We start from the raw sequence: 26,712 nt of genomic DNA on the forward strand, positions 1-26,712 counted from the left end.
TGTAATAATTGTCACTGAGTTGCATTGTCCTAAACATGCTACAAAAATGACCCATAACCCCCACTAATTATCCCCATTCTACAGGTGAGGAAACAGAGGCACAAAGTTAAGTAACTTTTGCCAGATGAGATTCAAACCCAGGCAGTCTGACTCCTGAATAACCATTAAGCTCCACAGAGAAAGAAAACTGGAAGGATGCGAATTGTTGAAGGTACTTATCCTAGGAAAGGCAATTTGCAAGTTTTTCATAGATGTTTCTATATTGCTTGACTCTTTTACAAAATGTGTTTATTGTTTACATACATATTTTTAGAGGGGAAAAAAGTTTGGTGAGGGACTTATTTTGGTCCATTATGTAAACAAATTTTAAAATAATTCGTAAGGCCAAAAAAATGGAGAACTTTTTTTCTTCAGACATTTTCCAGGTTCCTCTCCTTAAATTGTGTAAGAAGTTTGAGGTTTCTGTGTTATCTCTTATCTTTACATTTTAAAATATTACATGGGTGAGCCATGTACTGATATTGTGGTCCTAGATAACCTAGTTAAATATTAAATGTCAATAATCACTTAGTAATTTACAATCTCGGCTGTTGTTATAAAGTAAGGACCCACATACCTCCTAACAGTTCCTTGAAAATGGAGCTGTCTTGGAATGTAGTCTTTTCTGTGCTCCTCCTAAGTTTTCCATGCTGGGGGGCAGACTGGGAATCTGATAGAAATTTCATTTCCGCCGCGGGTCCTCTCACCAATGACTTACTGCACAACCTGAGCAGTCCGCTGGGAAACCAGGGTTCTGATTTTGTAGCAGGGGACAAGGGCATTTATGTATGTCGCCAGCCACTGCCCACTGTCCTGCCAGAGTACTTCAGCAGTCTTCGTGACAGTGAGATCACCCACTATAAAGTATTTCTGTCATGGGCACAGCTTCTCCCAGCGGGAAGCGCCAAGAACCCAGACGAGACAACAGTGCAGTGCTACCGGCGACTCCTTGAGGCCCTGCAGAGCGCGGGGCTCCAGCCCATGGTCGTGCTGCACCACCAGCGCCTCCCTGCCAGCGCGGCCGGGAGGAGCGACGTCTTCGCTGATCTCTTCGCAGACTACGCCACATTCGCCTTCCACTCCTTTGGGGACCTAGCTGGCATCTGGTTCACCTTTAGTGACTTGGAGGGCGTGATCATGGAGCTTCCCCACCAGGAATCAAGAGCTTCACGTCTCCAGACCCTCACTGATGCCCACAGAAAAGCCTACGAGATTTACCACGAAAAATACGCTTCTCAGGGTGAGTACACGTGGGCCCTGGTGGCTGACGCACCGGCAGCCTTCATCACCCACCTGCCCCGCCCCGCTCCTGAAAGCAGGATTCGGCGTTTCTTCCCGCTCACCACCAGAGGTCCTCTCGTATCTATGCATCACCGAGAAACTGGTACTGTAGTGATTTCCCCGCCGAGATGGGAAGGGGTAGCTTATACTGCATAATGCTCGGCCTCTCCTTTGCCCATCCTTGAGTTGTGCAACCCCTGATGGCCTTTCTGTCCTTCCCTTCCACTGTCCTGCCTCCCTGACTCTGCCGAGGGTTCAAGGCTGCAGGTGCTTCTCCCTCAGCTGCCCTTGCCTTAGGAAGAGCAGCAACCGTTCCAGTTGGAGCTCACGTTCCAGCAAGATAATATAATGATACACGGATGGGTGGTGAGACAAGCGTAACCGTTCGTATTCCTGCTTCATAGGTGACTTGAGACTCTGATTCAGTAGGTCTAGGCAGAACCGGGATATTTGTGATTTTAATTAATCCCCTAAGTGAATGTTAGGTACACCCATTTCAAGAACCAATTTTGGATTATATATGCTTTCTTATTTTTATTATATACTGTATATATATTTGTATATATATTTGTATATATAGTTTATAATATATATGCACACTTGTATGTTCTGCCTTTTAAACTTAACATATTTTATAAGTATATTCTCATTTAATTAAAAACTCTTTGAAAGCATGATCTTCAGTGGTCTTATAGGTTCCCATCATATGAATGGATCATAAAGTTTAAAATATTTCTCTCATTCTTATATGTTTATCCTAATTTTCACTATTATAATTATTATGTTGCAATGAACATTCCTATATATAAATTCTTGACCACCTTCTGATAAATTCTTTCTGATAGGTTCTTAGAATTGAAATTACTGGGTGCAAAGATCTGCATTCTTTAAGACTTTAAAGCATGATGCTAAATGATTTCCAAAAAATATATAATAATTTGTACCAATAATTATAAAATTAGTCTTCTGACCCCATTCTGCCAGTTTTAAATGCTATAATTATTTTTATTATTACTAATTTGACAGCTGGAAACTTATCTCCTTGTATTGTTAATTTGCATGTATTTTATTATAGAGAGGTTAAACATTTTTTGTGTTAAAAAAAAAAATGGCATCATAGCAGCATTATTCACAATAGCCAAAAGGTGGAAGTCTACTAACAGATGACAGGATAAACAAAATGTGGCATATACATATAATGGACTATCATTCAGCCTTTAAAAAGAAGGGAATTCTGACACATGCTACAACATGTATGAACCTTGAGGATGTTATGCTACGTGAAATGAGCCAGTCACAAAAAGACAAAAACTGTTCCACTTATATGAGGAACCAAGAGGAGTTCAATTCATGGAGACAGAAAGGAGAATGGCCGTTGCCAGGGGCTGGGGTAGGGGGAAAGTGAAGAGTTGTTTAGTGGGTACAGAGGTTCTATGTTGCAAGATAAAGAAGTTCTGGAGATTGGTTGCACAATGTGAATATACTTTAACACTACTGAACTGTATACTTAAAAATAGTTAACATGTATACATAATTTAATACGATGTGTATTTTACTACAATTTCTTTTTTTAAAGGCAGGGTAAGAGAAGAGAGAGTGAGGGTGATGGAGGTGTTTAGACAGTCACCAGGACGGCTGTTCTCCGGGCACCATTTGAGCAGATTGGAGGGAGTGAGGAAGCAAGCTGGGAGGTTTGGAGAAGAGGGAACTGAGGAGCAGAGAGGAGGAGTTACTGAATTCTTGGGAAAGACTACCTTGGGGCAGGTAAACAAATAAATGTAGAGAGATGTCTGTGGGCTGCAATTCTACTGAAAAACTCCTATTTTACTTTTCTTCTGCTCATTCCTCCTAGCTCTCATTTTGTGTTTCACCAATATCACCTGACTATCTGCCCCTGACATCATGCAAGACACAAAATAAATTCCCTTTTCAATCTTCTTACTGTTCTAAAAGGGGATTTTCTTCTCCCTCTCTCTCTCTCTTCATTCTCTCCTCCCTTTTAAGTCCAATCTTATAGATTTGTTGTTCTTTTAAAAAGATATTATATATTATACACCAAAAAGGTTATATAGTATGTTGGTTAAAAGCAAAATACTATGACAAATACCAATAAACCAACTACTCAATCCAACAACTAAAATATAACAGGATACTGGCTTCACCCAAGGAGAATGGCTGTAATAGAAAGGCCAGACAGTAAAAAATGTTGACAACAATGTGGAGCAATTGGAACCTCTATACACTGCTGGTGGGAGCCAACAATGGTGCAGCTGCTTTGGAAAACAGTCTGGCCGCTCCTCACAAAGTGCAACTTCAGAGTCACCATACAGCTTAACAATTCCTCTTCTAGGTATCTGCCCAAAAGAAATGGAAGCAGATGTCCAGACAAAAATTGATACACAAACATTCATAGCAGCATTACTCATAAAAACCAAAAGTGGAAACAACCCTCATGTCCATCAGCTGACGGATCAGTAAAGCGTGATATATCCATATGGTGAAATAGAATTCAGCCATGAAAAGGAATGGAGTGCTCATACATGCTACACGCTATGACACGGATGAGCCTTGAAAACTTGCTAGTAAAAGCAGCCAGTCACAAAAGACCACATACTATATGATTCCGTTTACATTAAATGTCCAGATAGGCAAAATTACAGAGACACTAAAGTAGATTAGCAGTTGTCCAGGGCGTGGGGAGCAACTGCTAGTGGGTATGGATTTCTTTGGGGGTGAAGAAAATGTCCTGGAATTAGGTAGTGAACATGGTTGCACAGCTTCATGAATATAACTAAAAACCACTGAACTGTACACTTTAAAAGAGGTGAATTTTATGGTATGTAAATTATACCTCAACAACAATAACAAAAGTAGGTGGGGGGGTGAAGGTTTATAAAACAAAACAAAACAAACTATATCACTGTTCGCCCCATCCCATCTCCCACTCCCCGCCCCAGGTTACCATTGTGCTAAATATACTGTTTGTTATTTGTCTGTCCATGACTTTCCTCCCTTGTAGTGTCCACAATTACCTATTGGGTCAGACACAGTGGCTCATGCCTGTAACCCCAGCACTTTGAGAGGCCAAGGTGGGAAGATTGCTTGAGGTCAGGAGTTTGAGACCAGCCTGGGCAATATAGCAAGACCTCATCTCTACAAGGAGTAGAAAAATAAGCTGGGTGATGTCACGTACCTGTAGTTCCCGCTACATGGGAGGCTGAGACAGGAGGATCGCTTAAGCCCAGGAGTTTGAGGCTGCAGTGAGCTGTGACCATGCCACTGCACTCCAGCCTGGACAACAGAGCAAGACCATGTCTCAAAAAAAAAAAAAAAAAAAAGCCTATTGGTACAAAGCCAACTATTTCAAATAAAAATTTCTTTCAATTACAGAAAAGGTGGCATTTTAAGAAATAAAGCACATTCACCCTCTTTTTTTAAAAAATATATGTTAAAGAAATAAATTTACATTTACTGCCAATTAGAAAATAAACAGGCTAGGCGTGGTGGCTCACGCCTGTAATCCTAGCACTCTGAGAGGGTGGATTGCTTGAGCTCAGGAGTTCAAGACCAGCCTGAGCAAGAGCGAGACCCCCATCTCTACTAAAAATACAAAGAAATTATCTGGACAACTAAAAATATATAGAGAAAAAAAATAGCCGGGCATGGTGGCACATGCCTGTAGTCCCAGCTACTCGGGAGGCTGAGGCAGAAGGATTGCTTGAGCCCAGGAGTCTGAGGTTGCTGTGAGCTAGGCTGACGCCATGGCACTCTAGCCCGGGCAACAGAGTGAGATTCTATCACACACACACACACACACACACAAAAACAGCTTGCAAAATCACATACAAATGATTTGTGGGTTAATGGTGCTTAGGGATTGACTATACCTGTGTTCGCTTCCTTGGTCCACAAATGATACTATGTTGCACATACTGAAACGTTAAGCACAGGCTGAGAACATGTGTTCTATGTGCACTGGTGTGACGATGGGCTGAAGTGTGCGACTCTATGGACTATGAAATGATGTTGCGTGCAATCATTAAATAACTAGCAAACAACATTATCTTATCAGAATGAAGACTAAATGTCTTCACGTGATATTCCTTCCTTGCCCAGAGGATTTCACGGTTTCACTACGCTTATCGAAATAAGCACTGCGGTAGTTGATAGTGGTTGTTAGTTGTGGTTGCGTTGGCCAGGGATATCTTCCTCCTGTAGAGGATTTCAATGAAAGGGAAGTCAGTCCTGTAGTCCTATAGTTTGTCTCAAACTCTGGTTTTATTCAGTTTTTGTTTTGTGTTTCCAAATTGCAGGTCTGAGCACTTTCCATGCACCCAGTCCTAAGCTTGATACTTGGAGTGATTAAAGTGATGTTCAAGTGTTGCTCTCAAGGAACATCCGGTGTGGGTTGAAGGTTTATGTGGGTGGAAGAGTTAGACAGCAATACAAAGCACCTGAGGAATCCCAACCCCGCCACAGTGTTTCTCGAATGGTGGTCTGAGGACCACGGTACCAGGATCACCCTGGAAGCGTGTTAAAATGCATTTTCCTGGGCCCAGTCCAATCTTCTGACTCCAGATCTCTGAGGGCAGGACCTGGAAATGGGTATTTTAACAATCACAGTGTGGCCGGGCGCGGTGGCTCATGCCTGTAATCCTAGCACTCTGGGAGGCCGAGGCGGGTGGATCGCTCAAGGTCAGGAGTTCGAGACCAGCCTGAGCGAGAGCGAGACCCCGTCTCTACTAAAAATAGAAAGAAATTATATGGACAACTAAAAATATATATATAGAAAAATTAGCCGGGCATAGTGGCGCATGCCTGTAGTCCCAGCTACTCGGGAGGCTGAGGCAGGAGGATCGCTTGAGCCCAGGAGTTTGAGGTTGCTGTGAGCTAGGCTGACGCCACGGCACTCACTCTAGCCTGGGCAACAAAGTGAGACTCTGTCTCTAAAAAAAAAAAAAAAACAATCACAGTGAGTCTAACATGCACAAAAGTTTGAGAACCACATATCATGTAATGTCAAAGCAGCTGTGTACAAGCTGCACATGCTTACATTTCTCTGTTTCCCGCCTCAGCACACAGTGGGGGCTCTCCTACCAGCAGTTTCCTGAAAGCATCCCACCTTCAAAAAGAAATTTAGGAAGGAGTTCTGTCTTTGCCTCCTTTCCCTCACTGGTGGCAGGGCAGGGTGATCGTTTTTACTCTGAAGGACTTTTCCAAGTGCTCTGCATTTGCATTTAGTAGTCCTGATTGATATAAAACATTCTCAAACAGGACATTGTTTTTTTAAACCACCTTGTTTTCTAAAATGTTCCAGCTGAAGTAAAATCGGGTAATTTCTTCCAAAATCCTTTTTAAAGTTGGTGAACACCCAATAGAAAGGTCCATAGGAAATGAATCCCCCGTGGCTTCCATGGTCAGAGCCTCCTGCCCACGCTCACCTCTGTGGGTGTCTCTGTCGGTTTCAGGCGGAAAGCTCTCTGCTGTCCTGCGAGCTGAAGAGATCTCGGAGTTCCTGTTGGAGCCAACAACATCTGCCCTTGTCCAGGTGAGGACAGCCCAGAGATATAACTGCAACATTTGAGGAGAATTGCAATTTTAATTTTTAGAAACAAGAGAAGTTTTTGTCTATTGGTGTGGTATTTTTATAACAGCCTCAGAATGAGTGGCATTTGTCCTGTAGATTTATTAATTACTTTAAAAACAAAACCTTGTAGCCCCAGCTCTTGCTTGGTCAAGCGTCAACTTACCTACAGAAAGAAGCCAAATGCCTCTGCTTGCCCTGATTTTTTCTTAAGAATCCGAAATATTAATAACTGACAAGAGATCAGATTATAGCAAAACAGATACAAGGGTAGATGAGTTTTTCAAATGTGCTCCCCAGAGTGCTCATCCTGGTTCCTATATCCTCTGTCACTTTTCACTGTAATTTTTAAAAGAAAAATTAAAACATCTGAGACATCAACAGCTTTGGCCCCCTTTTGGCTACTGGGCGGTGTGAAAAGCCATCAGAAAAGAGCAGGTTTCTGCAGTTCTGTGGCATCAACAAGGTGCTGTAGAGACACTATGCTGCTCACTGGCATCTCCGCTGTGGTGGAGCCTCACGTCTCAGGGTCCAGTCTTCAGATTTACCAGTTCAGGTATGATAAAACTCTGAATCTTATTCAGAGATAAGATTCTGAATAGACAACTCCCAGGCTAATTGCATGGCCAGAATGCCACCTAAATTAGTTTACAAAGGGCGATACTGCTGTCCGGAATGAACTCAGGAGACCAAAGTGCTGATCAGAAAAATGCTTGTAGAGCAATAGCCTTTGAACTGGTCTCTCTGCCCCCAGTCCATGCTATGCAGTGCTTCTGGGTGGTCTTCTAAAAGCACAGTTCTGACCAATTCCATTCTGGGAAGCCACACTCCCCTGAATTGGTACAAATGCCTCGGGGCCTTCCAAAGTGTCTAGGTGTGTGTGTGTCTTTTGCTCTGTCCTCATCTTCTGTGTTACCCAGTGTGTATGTTAAGCTTGCTTCCTATTCTCCTGCATTCCCTACTTGATGTCCTTTCTGTCCTCCTACCTTCCTCAAACCTTCTTCCAGCAAACTTCTACCTGTTCTTTTTTTTTTTTTTTTTTTTTTTTTGAGACAGAGTCTCACTCTGTTGCCCAGGCTAGAGTGAGTGCCGTGGCATCAGCCTAGCTCACAGCAATCTCAAACTCCTGGGCTTAAGCGATCCTACCGCCTCAGCCTCCCGAGTAGCTGGGACTACAGGCATGCGCCACCATGCCTGGCTAATTTTTTCTATATATATTTTAGTTGGCCAGATAATTTCTTTCTAATTTTTAGTAGAGACGAGGTCTCGCTGTTGGTCAGGCTGGTCTCGAACTCCTGACCTCGAGCGATCCACCCGCCTCGGCCTCCCAGAGTGCTAGGATTACAGGCGTGAGCCACCGCGCCCGGCCCTACCTGTTCTTAATATCCATGTTATAGCCTCTTGCTGGATTGATTCCTTTATCATTATATAATGACCATCTTTATCTTTTTTTCTTACTGTTTTTGATTTAAAGTCTGTTTTATCTGATATAAGTATAGCTACTCCCACTTGCTTTTGGTTTCTGAGTGCATGGAATATCTTTTTCCACTCCTTTACTTTCAATCTATATGTGTCTTTATGGGTAAGGTGAGTTTCTTGTAAGCAACATATAGTTAATCATTTAAAAAATCCATTCTGGGCCGGGCGCGGTGGCTCACGCCTGTAATCCTAGCACTCTGGGAGGCCGAGGTGGGCGGATCGTTTGAGCTCAGGAGTTCGAGACCAGCCTGAGCAAGAGCGAGACCCTGTCTCTACTAAAAATAGAAAGAAATTATATAGACAGCTAAATATATATATAGAAAAAATTAGCCGGGCATGGTGGCGCATGCCTGTAGTCCCAGCTACTCGGGAGGCTGAGGCAGGAGGATTGCTTGAGCCCAGGAGTTTGAGGTTGCTGTGAGCTAGGCTGACCCACGGCACTCACGCTAGCCTGGGCAACAGAGTGAGACTCTGTCTCAGAAAAAAAAAAAAAAAAATCCATTCTGCCAGTCTGTATCTTTTAAGTGGAACATTTTATCCATTTACATTCAAGGTTAATATTGATATGTTAGGCTTTGTTCTTGTTATATTGTTAGTTGATTTCTAGTTGTTTTAGAATTTCTTTTTCTCTGTTTTTGTCTTTGTGATTTGCTGAACTTCTGTTATGTTGCCATTTAATTTTTTTCTCTTCCTCCTTTGTGTGACTATTTTATAAGACCTGTGAGTTTTATATTTTAGTGTGTTTTCATGGTGGTGAATATTGTCCTTTTGTTTCCATGTTTAATATTCCTTTGAACATTTTCTGTAGGGCCAATCTACTGGTGACAAATTCTCTCAGTGTTTGCTTGTCTGGGAAAGACTTTTTTTCTCCTTCATTTATGAAGTTTAGTCTGGCAGGATATAAAATTTTGGCTGGCAGGTTTTTTCTTTCAGCACTTTGAAAATGCCATCCCATTCTTTTCTGGCCTATAAGGCTTCTGCTGAGAAATCTGCTGTTAGTCTGATGGGGTTTCCTTTATGGGTGACTAAATGCTTTTCTCTTTCTAATTTAAAAATTCTCTCTTTCATCTCTCCTTTAGTCATTCTGATTATAATATGCCATGGTGAAGGCCTTTTTGCAATGTATTAATATTTTCCTGGGGATTCTGAATGTCTAACTCTCTTGGTAGTCCTAGGAATTTTTCATCAATTGTTTTCTTAAATAGATATCCTAAATTTTTTGATCTCTCTTTCCCCTTAGGAATACCTATAATTTGTAAGTCTAGTTGCTTTATGTAGCCCCAGACATCTTAAAGGCTTTGCTCACTCTTTTTTATTCTTTTTTCCTTATTTTTGTTTGGATTGTTTCAAAAGGCCCATCTTCAAGTCCTGAGAGTCTTTCTTCTGCTTGTCCTAGTCTATTCTTAAAGCTTTTGAATGTGTTTTGTATTTCCTTCATTGACTTTTTCAGCTCCAGAATTTGTTTTTTTTAATGATATCTATCTCCTTAGTAAATTTCTCATTCATGTCCTGAATTGATTTTCTGATTTCTTGGCATTGGTTTTCAGATTTCTCTTCCATCTCATTGAACTTCTTCAGAATCACTATTTAGAATTCTTTATCTGGAATTATGAGGAATACTTTTTGATTGGGATCTTTTGCTGGACAATTGTTATGGTCCTTTGATGTTGTCATATTTCCTTGCTTTTTCCATGTTTCCTGTGTCCTTTTGTTGATATGTGCACATCTGATGTAGCAGTCGCTTGTTCTGATTTTTTTAAATTGCTTTCAAAGGGGAGAATTTTTTCCTGAAGGTGTATGTATGTTTTTGGTTGAGTAGGACACTTTGGCTTTGATTTTGGCTTTCTCTTGTAGTGTGATCTTTGTATGATTTCTTAGGCAGTACACAGGGTGGTACCTGTGTACCACACAAGTGGTGTTTGTAATTTCCTTGGTGATTTAGGGAACAGTTATTAGGTGAGCCTGCAATGAAGTTTTGCCGGGCACTTGAATGGCAGCTGAGCCAGTCTTTGGGCCCCAGTGGTGGAAGCAGTGGAATGAGTATGCCTGATTTTAGGCCCCAGAGCAGCTGATGCTGGCAGCAGTGTTAGTGTGTCCTGGAGGCCAAATTCTTGGGCCTTCAGGTGGCTTGCTCAGAAGGTAGAAGTGGGAGCAGAGGGCTGGGGATGTGGGCAGGGTCTCAGTTCCCTGAGCAGCTAGTGTGATGTGAGATGTGGCAGTAGCGGTGGTAGAATCACCCAGTAGGGCCCAAATGGTCCATACTGGTGTTACTGGTAGCTACCAGTGGATTGGGCAGGCTGGTCCCCAGTCCCACAGCTGCCAGACATTGCTCTCTGGAGCAACGTCTCTGTGCAATCTCCTAGTAGCTCCCTGTGTTAGGTCGGAGACCTGCATGGGTCGAGGGGTTCTCTTGTAGCCAAGATCATAAAAGCTCATCTAGGTGAATGGAGCCCTGGGGGCTTCTCTTTTACTGTTTCCCCATATCCAGGAGCTTCTTTCAGCGGTTAGCCAGTCCCCAGTCAAGCAAGTTGTCCTGAACCCTCTCCTCACCCACTTTTGGTGCTTCCCTAGTGAATCCTAGCATTCTCTCCTAGACAATCTGTTCAAAATGTGAGAATTCTAACTGCACTGGTTTCTCTCCATGGAGGAGGCACATACTACCTGGCCTAGTCGGCTGTCATGATCCTGTCACCTGGTATGGGCTTTTCTTATGACACTCCCACCGTTCTGCCTTTTCTTCATGTAATCACCTCCCTACTAAATTATAAGTCTCTGTGGATCTTATTCATCTTTAAATGAGAATCTCCATCCCCGGCACCCGGCACAGTGGTTTCAGAAGTAGGAACTCAATGATTATGTGTTGTATGGAACGGACGAGCAGAAGCAAGAGCTGCAAGGAAATTGGAAAATTGGAATGATACTTGCCGGCAGGGAGCAAGTGTGTGGCGTCTTTAGTAAACACAGGATAGCTTGATTGGGAAAGCACCAGGGCCCCAGTGGTGGGCCAGTTATCACAGGTCTGCAGAGCACTCGGTTCTGAGCAGATGCCATCACCCACGGTCCTTATCCGTAGGTAAGGAACAGGTGATCTATGAGAGGAAGAGGACAGGCAATGATCTAATCACGACAAGGATAGAGACGGACAGCCAGCCAGGCTCACTGAGGGAGGTAGTGGAGGAAGAGGGGAAAGAATCACAGCGGCGTGTTCGTGTGTTTAGACTCTGTGAATCTGAAGTCGTTCGAGCACGTGCAGACCAGAGGCAGGGCACAAGGTATTGCAAGTGTGGGGAGGGGTGTCAGCAACCAGGACCGTGAGGGCTGTGCTGTCAGCTGACAGAGTGGGCCAGGGTGGGGCTAACTGGGTTGGACTTCAAACTGTGTCCTGAAATTAAAACAAAACCCCAAAACCCAGTGGGGTCCACAGAGATCAGTGTGTAGCCCAATGGCTGGCTGGGCTCCACCGCCTCCAGCCTGGCCAGCTGTGAGGGCCGTGTGGAGGAGGCTGCGGGGCAGTGCCGGTCTCCACTCCGTCCCCGGGAGCTCCCCTGCACTGGTGGGAGCCCACCACCACCTACCATGCACACAGCGTGTGCTTCCTGTGTGCCGGACACTGGGCTGGGCACACAGATGATGGATTCCCAACAACACGCAGACACAGGCACACCCTACGCACATTCTCACCCGTCCCACCTGTGCCCTTAGAAAACCCCACTTTGGAGTGTTCAGTTCAGCGATGAGGGGAGAAGCAGAAAAGAGCCCTCAGAGCAGCCCTCTGTCTTGGAAAGGCTCAGGCTCCGATGACCCTGTTTGCTTATTTCTAGGACGCGGTCGATTTCCTCTCTCTTGATTTGTCTTACGAGTGCCAAAATGAGGCGAGTCTGCCACAGAAGCTCAGTGAATTGCAGGTAAGTGGAGCCCTTTTCCACACTGATGTGCATGGCGAGGTTCCCGAGAGCGCGTGAGACGTTTGATGCTCTGGCTGCTGCGTACGCTGACCTTCCGTCAGCAGTTAGAGACTTGCTGATGGCACCTGGGGACAGGTCCACTGACAGTGTCCCTAGAGAGCGTCAGGTGTTGGGCAGTCTCTCCTAGAAAGCGTAACGGGGGTTAGAATGTTAAGGTAAACACTGACATGGATCTTCCACTCTCGCGTGTAGAAATCTACTAGGAAGCGAAATTCCAGTGTTCACTCTGAGTTTTAAACAGACGATTCAGTGGTGGTGATGGCTGCCCATACTGTGAATCTGCTTAGCGCCACTGAACTGTACACTTTCAAATGGTTAAGATTTTACGTTTATGTCTATTTTGCCACAGTTTCTTTAAAAAAGAAACATTTCACAGGCAGGTCTATTAAGTCAGATCCCAGCCATTGGGACCTCCCAGTGAGCACAGGACTCTCCTTCCAGTACCCGGTATTGTTTTTCTCAAGTCTAACCATTCTGGCTCGTTACGGAAAGTACAGAAAGTATGTTAGGAGCCTCCTATCCAAGTATCAGGTTTCTCTCTTATGCTTGGTCACTGCTGTGCAACTTGCTTGCTTCATTCCCTGGAGTTGCAGCTAGTCCCCCGTCTCCTGGCAAGGTTTACCTGGTGACGCCCAGTGGTTTCTCCGGGACCTTCCGAGTCCTAGCAGTATCCCCATACTCACCCTGAAGAGCTGCCTTCTCTGGGCCTCTCGAGTGACGTCTGACCTCTGGAATTCACCCATGTCTGACCTCTTGCCTCTGCGGGTTTGGGCACAAAGCCACTCCCCTGTGCTTTCAGCCCTGTGCCTCGGAGGCAGGCCTGCAGCCCCATGGCCTCTGATTTAGAATCCTGCCACCTCCACCTCCACGAAGGATGGTTTACCTGAGGAATTATCTGTTTAAAGGCCCAGTTCAGTCATGTCAAATGCTCAGCACTTCAGCTATGTGGAACCTCCATTTTGCAGAGCTGCTTTTGTTATTTAGATCAATAAGATGATCTAATCAAAGACAGTAGATGCATCCAGGAGACATTTGAGAAATAGCTGTGTGGTTTTAGTGCTCGGCAGACACCCTGTGAGGCGCTCTATCCTCACATTATCTCCAACCGTCACAACACACCCTAAGGTTTAGGAAATTAACCCAGGACAGACACTGGGTAGTGGGCCTCAGAGATGGGACTTTTTTTTGAGACAAGGGTCTCACTATGTTGTCCAGGCTGGTCTCAAACTCTTGGGCTCATGTGATGCTCCCACCTTGGCCTCCTGAGTAGCTGGGATAACAGGCACCAGCCACGGTGCCTGGTTCCGGAGGTAGGATTTAAATCAGGACTTTCTCTTTCACCTCTTGACCTAAATGGGAAATAAAATAAAATAAAATTATCAGAACTTTCTCATTCTAAGACATCACACTGCCTTTCCAAACAAAAATAAGTCCAAGGTATAGGGACTATTATAATCAGGGTGGTATAATATTTTTAAAACATCACATATGATCAATTTTTGTTATTTTTATAAACACTTTCTCACCTGAACCTGAACTTCCTTGAGACCCTGAGCCTGCACTTGTGGGCTTGCTGACGAGATTTCTGGGCCCTAAACAACTTTGCGGTGTCTTCCAGGTCTGCTGTGTCTGTGATGGCTAGATCTGTCTTTTGTCCTCCTTGAGGAATTAACCAGAGCTTGTTGCTAAGCTAACAGGTTCACATTTTAAAGCCATCTCCACTATGCAGGGGCAGCACAGCCTCTGAGAGACAGTCAGCAGGAGCACCGGCACTGTCTGGGCTTGAGGATGTGGTGTACCGGGCTTCCCCAAGACCCCCTCCTACCCATGTCTGGATAAAGCTGTGAAACTTCAGTCTGTGGCCGGCCAGCCAAACAGTAAAACTCAAACCAACGTAGCAGCCATTCGCTGCCCCCTGCAGCAGGTCTTCATTCCTTTTATTTCCTTGGGCAGGAATTCAAATCCAGATGCTGCACTTGACAGCCCAGATGCAGCCTCCAAGATTCAGAATGACAGCTGACGACAGCTGGGCCGGGGAGGGGACCGTCCCTCTCTGGGATGCTCGCTGCAGGTCCCCGGCATTTCCCATGCCCGGTTACCACACCCAGGCCGGGAAGGACAGCTGAGCGCTCCCTGGGGAGAGGGGCTGAGTTGTGTCCCCAGGAGCCTGAATCACGATGCCCATGGCTTCCTTCCCCACACACCTTCCCTGCTCTTGAAGGGGCCTCTTCCCTGGGCTGCGAGGGAAGAGGGCGGAGGCAGTGCAGGGAGAGGCAGGCACCTGCTCCCTCCCTCCCTCTCCCAGGGCACCTGCACGGCCCTCCCTGAGCCTCCCCAACAGGCTCCCAGCTGTCTCAGGTTGTCCTTGGGCTGTCTTCAGACCCAGCGCCCCGATGAAGAGCCAGGGTGCACCCCCAGGTTCTGAATTCTGCAGGAGGCACACAAGGGGGGCCCACATCCACTTATCAGAAAAGGTCCTGCTCACCCAGGGAATTCTCCACTTGGCAGGAGGCAGGACGGGGGCTTCCAAGGCTCCTCTAGCTCCCCAGTCCTGGGATGGCACAGGCTGCCCCCTCTGCATATTGATCGTTCAGGAAGGAAAACCCCTGGGCTCCCTGTGCATGCCACCCTCGGTCTTCTGGCTCCCCTGCGTTGACCCCACACAGGGAAGGATGAGGGCTGCGTGGAGTCGCAGTCCCTGTAACTGTGCGGCACGGACACCTCACTCAGCCTCTTGGAGCTTCAGTCACCTCACCTGTAAAGAAGGGACATTGTCCCAGGTGGCTATGAGAAAACAAAGCATGTGCCTGGCTCCTTTCAAAGTACTTGCTATTGGTGTCTCTTGGTAGCTTCTAATGGCTCAGAGGAGGAAAAAGATAGTGTGGGAAAAATGACCAAACCCTGACCTCCCAGAAAAGGTAAGTTAAAGTGAAGTCAGGTGGGGCGCCGTGGCTCACACCTGTAATCCTAGCACTTTGGGAGGCCGAGGCAGGAGGATCTCTGAGGCCAGGAGTTCAAGACCAGCCTGGGCAATAGCGAGACCCCATCTCTACAAAAAATAAGAAAAATTAGCCAGGCGTCATGGAGCATGCCTGTAGTGCCAGCTACTTGGGAGGCTGAGGCAGGAGCATCGTGTGAACCTAGGAGTTGGAGGTTGCAGTGAGCTACGATGACGCCACTGCACTCTAGCCCAGGCAAAAGACAGAGACCCTGTCTCAATAAAATAAAAAATAATAAAATTAAATAATAAAATTAAATTAAATTAAAAAGTCAGACAACATAGCAGCCTAGAGATATTTCCCTTGATACTGAAATGGCTAAAAAACGGGAGAAAGAGGTATTACACTTGCTCCAATTTTAAGGACAGCTCTTTTGACTTCTTTCAAAAAGTCAAAGTCATATTTTTGTTATAGAACATTTCAAACATCCGAAAGTAGAGAGAATGATGAACCCCAATAAAGCCATCGCCAGCTTCAAAAGCTATTGATTCATGGCTAACCTTGTTTCACCTATACCCGTAACTTCTCCCTCCCAAACTGGATTATCTGACGCAAACTCCAGACATCCATAAACATGGCGATGGTGGCCTTTTATTTAGTTAGGTTTTTTTAAATTTTTTTTTTTTTTTTTTTTGAGACAGAGTCTCACTCTGTTGCCCAGGCTAGAGTGCTGTGGTGTCAGCCTAGCTCACAGCAACCTCAAACTCCTGGGCTCAAGCGATTCTTCTGCCTCAGCCTCCCGAATAGCTGGGGCTACAGGCATGTGCTCCTGATGTGAGTGTATGGCCTTGTTCCCGACCCTAGCACAGTGCCTGGCTCTAAGAAGAGCCTCGTCAGCATGAGATGAAGGAGCAGGTGGAAGTGGGTGTTGTTGGGGAGGGGGCCTATGTTATTGAAAAGCATAGATCTTTCTCTTTCAGCTTCCTTAATTAACTGAGGCGGCTAGAGGTCATGTCCAAAGCCAGAGTATGTTTTCATAGCTTCTTATCTTAAAACCCTGCCCCTGTTATCAAAAGATACTTTCCAAACAGCTTTGGTTCACTTGCTTATCTTTTTCTTTTCCAGACAATTGAACCAAAAGTGAAAGTTTTCATCTTTAACCTAAAAATCCAGGACTGCCCCTCCAGCAGGAAGAGCCCAGACACATTACTCTTCAGCCTTCTTGAAGGTGAGTGGGCCATCGCTGGAGAGCTTTTATGTGACATTTGGTGCACTGGTTTGGTGGGTAGCAGTCTTGAAATCTGGGGTTCCAATGGGAGGAGAGCACAGGAGGAAGGCGGGTCTGAGAGCCCTCTCCAGATGGGGTTAGTGTATCCTTCCTTCCTATGGAGGGTCCTTTGCAACCGGCCCCATTGACCCAAGAAAGAGGGAAGGTTCCGCATGCCTCTTACAGAAATAAAGACTGTCGGCCGGGCGCGGTGGCTCACACCTGTAATCCTAGCACTCTGGGAGGCCGAGGTGGGCGGATCGTTTGAGCTCAGGAGTTTGAGACCAGCCTGAGCAAGATCGAGACCCCATCTCTACTAAAAATAGAAAGAAATTATATAGACAGCTAAATATATATATAGAAAAAATTAGCCGGGCATGGTGGCACATGCCTGTAGTCCCAGCTACTCGGGAGGCTGAGGCAGGAGGATTGCTTAAGCCCAGGAGTTTGAGGTTGCTGTGAGCTAGGCTGACGCCACGGCACTCACTCTAGCCTGGGCAACAGAGTGAGACTCTGTCTCAAAAAAAAAAAAGAAAAAAAAAGAAATAAAGACTGTCAGGGCAAAGACGTGAGTTGTAAGCTTGGAAACTGATCTTGCCTGTCTGTCTCCTTCCATTACCTCTCCCTGGAAAGCTTCTCATCAGCAAGGCCCTCTCGTGCCTCTCTCTCCTACCAGCCCTCTCTGCTTACCCTTATTCCATGCCCCCATTATCTCAGATTGCATGTGGCCCTGGTGGGTACTGGGCCAAGATGCTGGGAACTTTCAGGTCTAGGACTCACAGCTCAAGGACTATCCTCTTGGAGTCTCTTAGTTCCAGTTCTTGAGAGTGGATCTGATTGGTTGGCTGTGGATCAGAAGGCTGCTCCTGGTCCAATCAAGTCAAGGGCAAGGTGGGGGCTGTTAAGGCGTGGAGGCTGGTGGTCACTGGAGACTCTGCAGGAAGGGAGGAACGGGCAGAGGGGCACATGCCCAAGAGTTCTGATATTCAGTCCTGTCACCCTTATCCACAGGCCAGAGGATGGGAGAAGTCAGTAGTGCCCTTTCCACCCCTTTGTCTTAGTCTGTTTCGTGTTACTATAACAAAATACCCAAGACTGGGTCATTTATAAGGAAAAGAAGTTTATTTAGCTCACAGTTCTGGTGGCTGGGAAGTTCAAGGTTGGGCGGCCGCATCTGGTCATCTTCTAGCGAGGGCCTCATAACATGGTGGAGAGGTGGAACGGGAAGCGAACACCTGCAGACAGGTGAAACACGAGAGGCAGCCTTGCTTCATACCCTCTCTCCTGGAAGCTAATCCAGTCCTACAAGAGCAGGAACTCCCTCCCTGCGTTAATCCCTTCATGAAGGTGGCTCGCTCATGGCCCAAACACCTCTTAAGGCCCCACCTCCTCTCAGTGCCGTTACATTGGCAATTAAATTTCCCCATGATTTTGGGGAGACACAAACCACATCCAAACCACAGCACACCTGTAACCCCTCCCAGCACTGGGCTGGCTCCACAGGCCCCTGAAGCTCGTCCATTCTGTAGATGCCTTTAATAACTCTTACCTTAACATTTTTTTTTTTTTTTTTTTTGGAGACAGGGTCTCACTATGTTGCCCAGGCTGGTCTTGAACTCCTGGCCTCAAGCGATGCTCCCGCCTTGGCCTCCTAAAGTGCTAGGATTACAGGTGTGAGCCACCACACCTGGCCCCTAACTCACCTTTGATGGCATAATGATTTCTGTTCTTAAATCTCACTCCTTTCTAAATGGTCAAAATGGCAACTTTTATGTTTATATATATTTTACCACAATTTAAAAACAACTCCACCTCTTTCTGATGTTGGAGTTCTTCTAAATCAGTTGTTCTCAAAGTCGCAGTCCCCAGATCAGCAGCATCACATGAGCCTCACCCGAGAACTTGTTGACACGTGTATTCTCTGCTGGACCAGACACTCTGGGAATGGGCCTAGCAACTTGTGTTTTAACAAGCTCTGCTGGTGATTTTGATTCATGCTGAAGTTTGAGAACCACGTTTTTAGTCATAAGTAAATAGAAATCACTTCTGATCTCCTTAAATCCTTGGCCTCTGGTATTTTCCAGAGGTGCTTGGAACCATTGCTTGGAGTTTGGGTATGTTGTCTAAGTGAGGAAAACTCACCTATACATGCATGTTCTTGCTTGGGCTTCACACAGAGTAAATTCAACTTCTTCTCTTACAGCCATAAATAAAGACCAAGTGCTCACTGTTGGGTTTGACATTGAGGAGTTCCTGAGTTGTTCATCAAATTCCAAGAAAAGGTAATGTCAGATTGCCTATTGAACCACCCATAACTGATATGTGTAGACTATGTTTTCTTTCACATGTGCGACCTTATGGGACTACTGTCATTGCCCCTTGGGCCAGTGAGTTTATTATGGCCATTCAATCAACAGACGAGAGAAAAAGGCTCAGAGGGAAAGCGGGAGGACCCGTCTGTCATGGAGCCTTACTCCGGGGGCCAAACGGGTCTGTGTCTCACCTGTCCACTCACCCAACCGTGCATGACTAGCAGAGCTGGGATCTGAGTCCCTACCTTCCAACTTAAGGTCTTGTTGGAGCAGGTGTGAGCTTGAGGAAGAGCAGCCGGGTCAAAGATCGAGCTGACCATCCCCCACAACTGAGGGGACACGTCAGGACATCTGAGTAGGAGAGGGGCCTTCTCTGCTCTCGTTTCCTCAAGGTGAAGTGTCTCCAGGAGGAGACAGCGTGGGTAGGAAAGCCAGCTGCAGGGAAGAAGCCTAACTCAACAGTGTTCCCAGGACAGGGTTTTAATCTGGTGGGGTTGCAAACGAATTTCTTACTGAATGACTCAAGTACCAAAGATTGCGAATGATACACTTGAACAAAATTAGGGCAGACTTGAGGTTTTATGCCCGCAATTACATCGCTCCCATGCAATGTATCCCAGTATGCTTCCCAAGTGAGCGAGGAAAGAATGGCATGGAAACCAGCACTGGGTGCTCCCCAGCACCTCAGCATCCATCGGGGGGCTGCACGCATGACCGTCATGCACTGTGCCTTAACAAGGGACAGAGGCTGGAAACGATCGTTTGGCTTCCAGACCTTCAGCTAGAGCTCTCCTCGTCACTTACCTCTGACATTTCATGAACTGCAGTGCCACCACCTCTTTGTACTTTTCCTCTCCCAGCACTGGGCTGTCCTTAGCCCCAGCCTCCTTCTATCTGTCCCTCCTCTCAACCCACTTCAGATCAGCAGTTCAGATCAACAGACCCCACGCAGCGGCTGCACAGCAGGCTTTGTCTGGCTGTGCAAACGGCAATGAACAGGCGCGGGTCAGAATTGCCCCCTGACCACACTTGGAGTCAGCCAAGGAGGGCCGGCCTACCTCTCTGGGAAAGAAAGCTCAAGAGGCTGCGATAAAGTGGGTTCCCCGAGAGGCCAGTGATTACAAAACAGCAGTCAATGATTACAAAACGCTAATAACACCAGCTCCAAGGTTCCCCAACACCCAACTTTGTAGTATTGCACCTGGAAGAAAGGTCCAACAAGGCTTCTCTGAAACTGACAGGGCCCTTCTCAGGCCGACGTGGACAGAGAGCCCGCGGGGTGCGGGGCAGGTGGAGGGAGATTGCAGAGAGGACTGACACGGTTTTCTCCCTCGAGAATTTCAGACCTCGCAGGCCAGGCAGAGAGGCCCCCGCGGGACTCTCATATCCGTGTAGCAGGAGACACGCAGCACTGCACCCCAGGGGAGGGACAAAAGAGCATTATCTGGGCTGTTGTGAGGCGTGTCGCCTGAAGGTGGGGTACTCGGAAGCACTAGGCGTGTGGCCTGGGTCCTCGTGGGGTGCTAAATCTCTAAGTTAGGCCAACCCAGCACTGCCAGCCCCAAGGCCTGGATGGCAAGTTCTGTTTGGTCGCGGGGTGGTTTGTTTCCTGAGGCCTCTTCATCCAAGCCAGGAGCACAGACTGGAGTGAGAAGGGCCGGGTCAGGGCGAGGTTGCGATGCTGGGGCTGAGAACAGAGTGGCCGCGCCCCCCGCGTCCCTGGTCGTGCTCCGGAGTCGAGCTCACGTCTTGGAGAATCTACAGCTGTAGTAATCGTTTCCCTCACTGCTGCTCTGGCACGTGAGGGGCCGACGCTGAGCGACACTGGAGGTGCCCAGCTCTGGAAGACCCTGCCCCACCCCCACCGTGGAGCGACTCAGGCCCAGGCTTTACCCCTTGGGAGGGAGACCCCTCTGCAGTGTCCCTGTCACTTTTACCAGGTAAAAGCATCATCCCCTGTCCACACGATGCCCTCTGACCTCTGACCCGGGGAGGTTCTTGTACTCCGCCTCCTTCTCCCCACGTGCTGCCCTTCTGCAGACCCACGGACCGACTGCCAGCCCGTCCCCAGCGCTGCCCTCTGCTGGGTGTCATTTGCAGCACGCTGTGGGGCTGTGGACACGGTACAATGGCTGTGAAATCAATTTAGAGGCTGGCAGCCAAAATTTTTTTAAAAAAGGAAAGAAGGAATGAGCGAGAAAGACACAGCCTAGAATAAAATAGAAAATACCAGACTACATTGCATATAAGGATAGCACTTTTACGGATGTTTTATTTTAGATATGTTATCTATGTATACATACATGTACATAAACATAAATATATACACACATAATAGTACAGTGGTTAAAAGCACAGACTCTGCTCCACCGCTTGCAAGCTATGTGGTCAAGGAGAAATTATTCATAATCATCAGCGATCCAGACTTCTAGCTTGTCACCCCTAACAAGGCTTCTGCCTCATGGTCCAGGATGGATGCTTGAGCTCCTGCCGTTATGTCTGTATTCCACCCTGAAGTCCTGAAGTTACTCATTTCCGCAAGTCCCAGTTTCCTCCTCTATAGGATGAGGATAAGTAATTGTAGTACCTAATCTCATAAATGTGTTGTGAAAATTAAATGAGGTAATACACATACATTCTTATCACAGTGGCCAGCACAGAATCGAGGCTCAATAAATAGAAGTCATCATTATTAAGAGCTGTGTTTTATAAGCAACTATAAGGAGAATCAAGCATGACCAGGCAGTATTCAAGGGCAACCTACGTCAGAGAACAGGGGCACCTCCACTGTCTTCACTCAGGGAAGACCAAGGATGACTCACCTAGGACGGGTAGTAACAATGATTTTTTTTTCTAGTGTTACAGCTCTTTTAGAATTTGTCTAGCAGGTTTTCTGGTCCTCACCAGAAGACACACACACACACATACACACAAACTAAAAAAGGTAAAAATAAAAAATAACAATTTTCTCACCTGCTAATCACTTCCCGCCCGTGGCTCTGTGGATATGGCTTTGGACTCAGTGTTTCTGGAATCTTTACTGATTAAACACATTGCCTCTGTTCATCAGCAGGGGCATTTGTAATTCACAGTCATTCGTCACTATTTATGTCATTTCAATCCCACAGCGAGTGGTGTTCTCTGACGGACAGCCTGACCCTTCGGAGGGACCAGCAGCAGGACCAGGAGGTGGAAGTCGGCTCCTCTTCCCCGGGCTCTGCCTATCAGACAGTCTGGGGAAGGTTTGCCAACCAGTCCAGGGCGGAAAGGGACGCCTTCCTGGAGGATGTCTTCCCCGAAGGCTTCCTCTGGGGCGTCTCCACGGGAGCCTTTAGCGTGGAAGGCGGCTGGGCAGAGGGTGGGAGAGGGCCAAGCGTCTGGGACCAATTTGGGCTCCTGAACGCCGCCAAGGGCCAAGCGACACCAGAGGTGGCCAGTGACAGTTACCACAAGGTAACCTCTGACGTGGCCCTGCTTCGCGGCCTCCGGGCTCAGGTGTACAAGTTCTCCATCTCCTGGTCCCGGATCTTCCCCACGGGGCAGGGGGCCAGCCCCAGCCCCGCAGGCGTCGCCTACTACAACAAGCTGATCGACAGCCTGCTGGACTCGCACATCCAGCCCATGGCCACGCTGTTCCACTGGGACCTGCCGCAGGCCCTGCAGGATCGCGGCGGGTGGCAGAATGAGAGCGTGGTGGATGCCTTCCTGGACTACGCAGCCTTCTGCTTCTCCACTTTTGGGGACCGCGTGAAGCTGTGGGTGACCTTCCACGAGCCGTGGGTGATGAGCTACGCAGGCTACGGCACCGGCCAGCACGCTCCGGGCATCTCTGACCCTGGGGTGGCCTCTTTTAAGGTACTTCCCATCCCTGCCTCCCCTACTAATTGGAGAAGGAAGGACATTGGCTGGAAGAAAGTCATTTTATCTGTCTTCTGCCATCAGCAAGTCTTTGATTTTTGTTTTTTCAAGCAAATCAGAGGGAGGGAAGGAATCATGTCTAGATGCTGTGCAGACACTTTAAGAATAGTTATTCCACCCTCAGCACTGAGGGGCGAGGGAAGTGGGGCTTGGAGAGGACGGACAACCTGGTCATGATGCCAGCACGAGTAGGTTGCCAGGACTTGAGCCCAAGCCTTCCTGACTTCAAAGCAAGTTCCCCACGTGACCTGGGACTCTTAGTGGCAAGTGACAGAAAACCCAACCCCAACTGACTTAAGCAAGGAGAAAACATATGCGTTCAGGAAGCTGAAAATTCTTGGTTTTAGCTCGATCAGGGTGGAGATTGATCAGGCCACAAATGATGTCACCAGAGCCCAGTTCTCCCTCCCTGGCTCCCCTTGTCAGTTTCATTCTTGGGCTACTTGGCAGCCGATGGCAGCAGCCCTGCTTCTGTTCTTTCAAGACGCGCAGGAAAGAAAGCTCGCCTCTGTTCTGCCATTGCCAGCAAAAGTGTCCCTGTGTCTCGTGGCCTCTGAGTGGGCCACATGCCCATCCCTGTACCCCTCACTGGGTCCCGGCTAGGGGCTGTGGGGACTGACTGGCGTGGGGCCATGTCCCAGGCTGCACCCTCAACACGCTGGCTGAGGGGTGAGGAGGAGGGAGGGGCCGGCCTTCCACAAGGCAGTCAGGGCACCATTTCCACAAGCAGGGAATGCATATGATGGGGACAGGTTTAAACTGGCTTATTAGGGGTCCTTGCCGTCATCTCCCTTTTCTTCAGAGTCTCCCAGAAGACCCACCAGCTTCCCTGGCAACACCCTTCAGGACAGACGTGTCAGGCTGGCTGTCCCCTGTCCCTCTTTTGGTTCTGTCCTTAAAGATGAGTATTTCCTGTGCCCTGTGCTAGGTCTTAGGAGGGATACACATCCATGCCCTTGGCATGTTACAAACTTTTGGGGGAGATGATACTAGCACAGAAGATAAAATTAGAGACTGATTCAAGAAGTCCACAATGAGGGTGAACTGGAACACCATGAGTAAATGACACAGTGAAATGCCAGAGTTACAGCACAGAAGTCAAAGCTTCCATTCTGCTCTTGTACAGCGAATGATGGCACCTATGGAGAGACAACCCTTCTGGAATTGGAAGGTTTCAAACTTCCTGCTTATCTCCTTGTTGTAAAACTTATCCAAACCTTTTCTTCTCAGGCTTTTCTTATCCTTTGAACTGTGGCTTCTGAGATATTTTTAGAGAATTTGATGAGAAAGTCTCCTTCAATTCTTGCCTTTATTTATTAGTTAAAATGTTATAATGTCATTGTCATAGTGAGTTTGGACTGCTATAACAAAATACCATGGACTGGCGGCTTAAACAACAGATATTTATTTCTCATAGTTCTGGAGTCAGGGAAGTCCAAGATCAAGGTGCCAGCATAGTTGGAGTCTGGTGAGGGCTCTCTTCCTGGCTTGCAGACAGCCACCTTCTTGCTATGTCCTCAGATGGTAGAGAGAGCTCTGACGTGTCTTCCTGAGGTCTCCACCCATATGACCTCCTCTAAACCCAACTACCTCCCAAAGGCCCCATCTCCAAAGACCATCACATTAGGGTTTAGGGCTTCAATCTATGAATTTTGAGGTGGGACCCAACTGAGTCCACAGGCACACAGTTTGGTGTTGGAGTTTCGGACACATTAACATTTGGGACATGAGAAGCAGCCAGGAGTTCCAGTTACTAGGGCATATTTTGATATGAAATTCTTCAAAAGTAAGTGTCATCCACTTCAGATGACTAAAAGGCAAGAGGAGAGCAAGCTAAGATGTAGCGGGCTCACTTCTGCACTCCACGTTTCTGCTTGGTGCTTTATATACGCTTATTCAACCCTCCCAAGTGGACCCATAACTAACCCACTTCTCACAGACAAGGAAGCTGGAGTTGAGAGAGCAGATTGTCCAAGTTCACAGAACAAGTCAGTGGCAGAGTCAAGATTTAAATCTAGACTTAAATCCACCACCTCCTCTTCCCCTATTTCCGCATGATGCTACACAAAGAAAAGCTGTTGACTTTTTTGTAAGACCATGAGTTCAATCTACAAAGGGATTCCTAGTGGTAATTTTTCTTCCTAGATTTCATTAAGTAGAAAGGAGAACAAAGTGGCTAGGAAGACGGTCCTCTCCCTCCTGTGTTAATTAAAATACTCCTGGTGGACTAATTGGTCAATAAGTACTTATTAAGGACAGAGGCAGGACAGCATTTGTGGGTAACAATAGGAGGTCAGGAGCCAGATTGCCAGGGTTTTATATTCTCACTTTATTCTTGACTGTGGGAGTTGTGGAGTTATTACCCATCTCTGGGTTTTGTTTTCCCCATCTGAAAAGTGGTAATAATAATTGTGCTTGCCACATGAAGTTGTTCTGAGGATTACATGAGAGAAGTCATTGAGCAGTAGGTGCTCAACACGTGTTTGTCATTGTTAATGTGGTTGTGGATGTTATTACTCTGTCACCCAGGCTGGAGTGCAGTCGTGTGATCATAGCTCACTGCAGTCTCAAACTCCTGGGCTCAAGTGATCCTCCCACCTCAGCCTCATGAGTAGCTAGGACTGCAGGTACACGTCACCACATCCAGCTAATTTTTTAATGTTTTGTGGAGATAGGGTCACCCTATGTTGCCCAGCTGGTCTCAAACTCCTGGCCTTAAGTGATCCTCCTGCTTTGGCCTCCCAAAGTGTTGGAATTATAGGCATGAGCCTTCATGCCTGGATGGATGCTGTTGTTACTTTGTTGATAATGTAGAATTATTGTTGATGGTTGACTTTGTTGATGATATTGGTGTTGACTTATTGACATTGTTGTCGGCATTTTTGTTGACTTGATGTTGACATTGGTGTTGACTTGACATTCTTGACAGTTATTGTTGACTTGATGTTATTGACATTATTGATGTTGACATCAACATTGCTGATGCTGACTTGTTGATATCAGTGTTAACTTCTTGACATTGTTGTTGACATGTTGACATTCTTAGCAACAGTCTTGTTGTTGACGTTGTTGACTTGTTAGCATTATTGACTTGTTGACATTGATGTTAACTTGTTAACATTCTGGCTGTTGACTTGTCACTGGCTCCTTAGTCCTGTTGTTGCCATTGTCGTTGCTCCTAAGCACTGTGTTTCCTTCTTTCTTCCTCACAAGGTGGCTCACTTGGTCCTCAAGGCTCATGCCAGGACTTGGCACCACTACAATAACCACCATCGCCCGCAGCAGCAGGGGCTTGTGGGCATTGTGCTGAACTCAGACTGGGCAGAACCCCTGTCTCCAGAGAAGCCTGAGGACCTGAGAGCCTCTGAGCGCTTCCTGCACTTCATGCTGGGCTGGTTTGCACACCCCATCTTTGTGGATGGAGACTACCCCGCCATCCTGAGGGCCCAGATCCAGCAGATGAACAAACAGTGCCCCAGTCCCGTGGCCCAGCTCCCTGAGTTCACTGAGGCAGAGAAGCAGCTCCTAAAAGGCTCAGCTGATTTCCTAGGTCTGTCTCATTACACCTCCCGCCTCATCAGCAAGGCCGAGCAAGACAACTGCACCCCTGGCTATGATGCCATCGGAGGCTTCTCCCAACACGTGGACCCTGCGTGGCCCCAGACCTCATCCTCTTGGATTCGTGTGGTGCCCTGGGGTATAAGGAGGCTGCTGCAGTTTGTATCCTTGGAATACACAAGAGGAAAAGTACCAATATACCTGGCTGGTAATGGCATGCCCATAGGGGAAGATGAAGACCTCCTTGACGATTCCTTGAGAATCGACTACTTCAACCAGTACATCAATGAAGTGCTCAAGGGTAAGAATAGTGGATGTGCTGGCGATGGGAAGGTGGGTGGTACTTCTCCATGTCGTCAGAGTTTTGTTT

At 47.0% G+C, this 26,712-nt stretch overlaps 1 protein-coding gene and 1 non-coding gene across 2 annotated transcripts in view; both read left to right on the top strand.

Moving 5' to 3' along the window:
• Positions 1 to 636: 636 nt before the first annotated feature.
• LCT (lactase) overlaps positions 637 to 26,712 on the top strand; it is a 44,919-nt gene continuing 18,843 nt past the window's right edge. The window contains exons 1-7 of the mRNA XM_069473190.1: positions 637 to 1,279; positions 6,789 to 6,868; positions 12,205 to 12,288; positions 16,413 to 16,515; positions 18,758 to 18,836; positions 21,995 to 22,721; positions 25,998 to 26,643. Coding sequence (XP_069329291.1) covers positions 637 to 1,279; positions 6,789 to 6,868; positions 12,205 to 12,288; positions 16,413 to 16,515; positions 18,758 to 18,836; positions 21,995 to 22,721; positions 25,998 to 26,643 — 2,362 coding nt within the window. The remainder of the gene's footprint in view (positions 1,280 to 6,788; positions 6,869 to 12,204; positions 12,289 to 16,412; positions 16,516 to 18,757; positions 18,837 to 21,994; positions 22,722 to 25,997; positions 26,644 to 26,712) is intronic.
• On the top strand, positions 21,721 to 21,782 carry LOC138387976 (U7 small nuclear RNA). The gene has a single exon (XR_011234023.1). It is a non-coding gene; the product is annotated as a U7 small nuclear RNA (small nuclear RNA).

Source organism: Eulemur rufifrons, chromosome 1 (genome assembly GCF_041146395.1).
Source record: "Eulemur rufifrons isolate Redbay chromosome 1, OSU_ERuf_1, whole genome shotgun sequence".
In the NCBI taxonomy this organism is placed as follows: domain Eukaryota; kingdom Metazoa; phylum Chordata; class Mammalia; order Primates; family Lemuridae; genus Eulemur; species Eulemur rufifrons.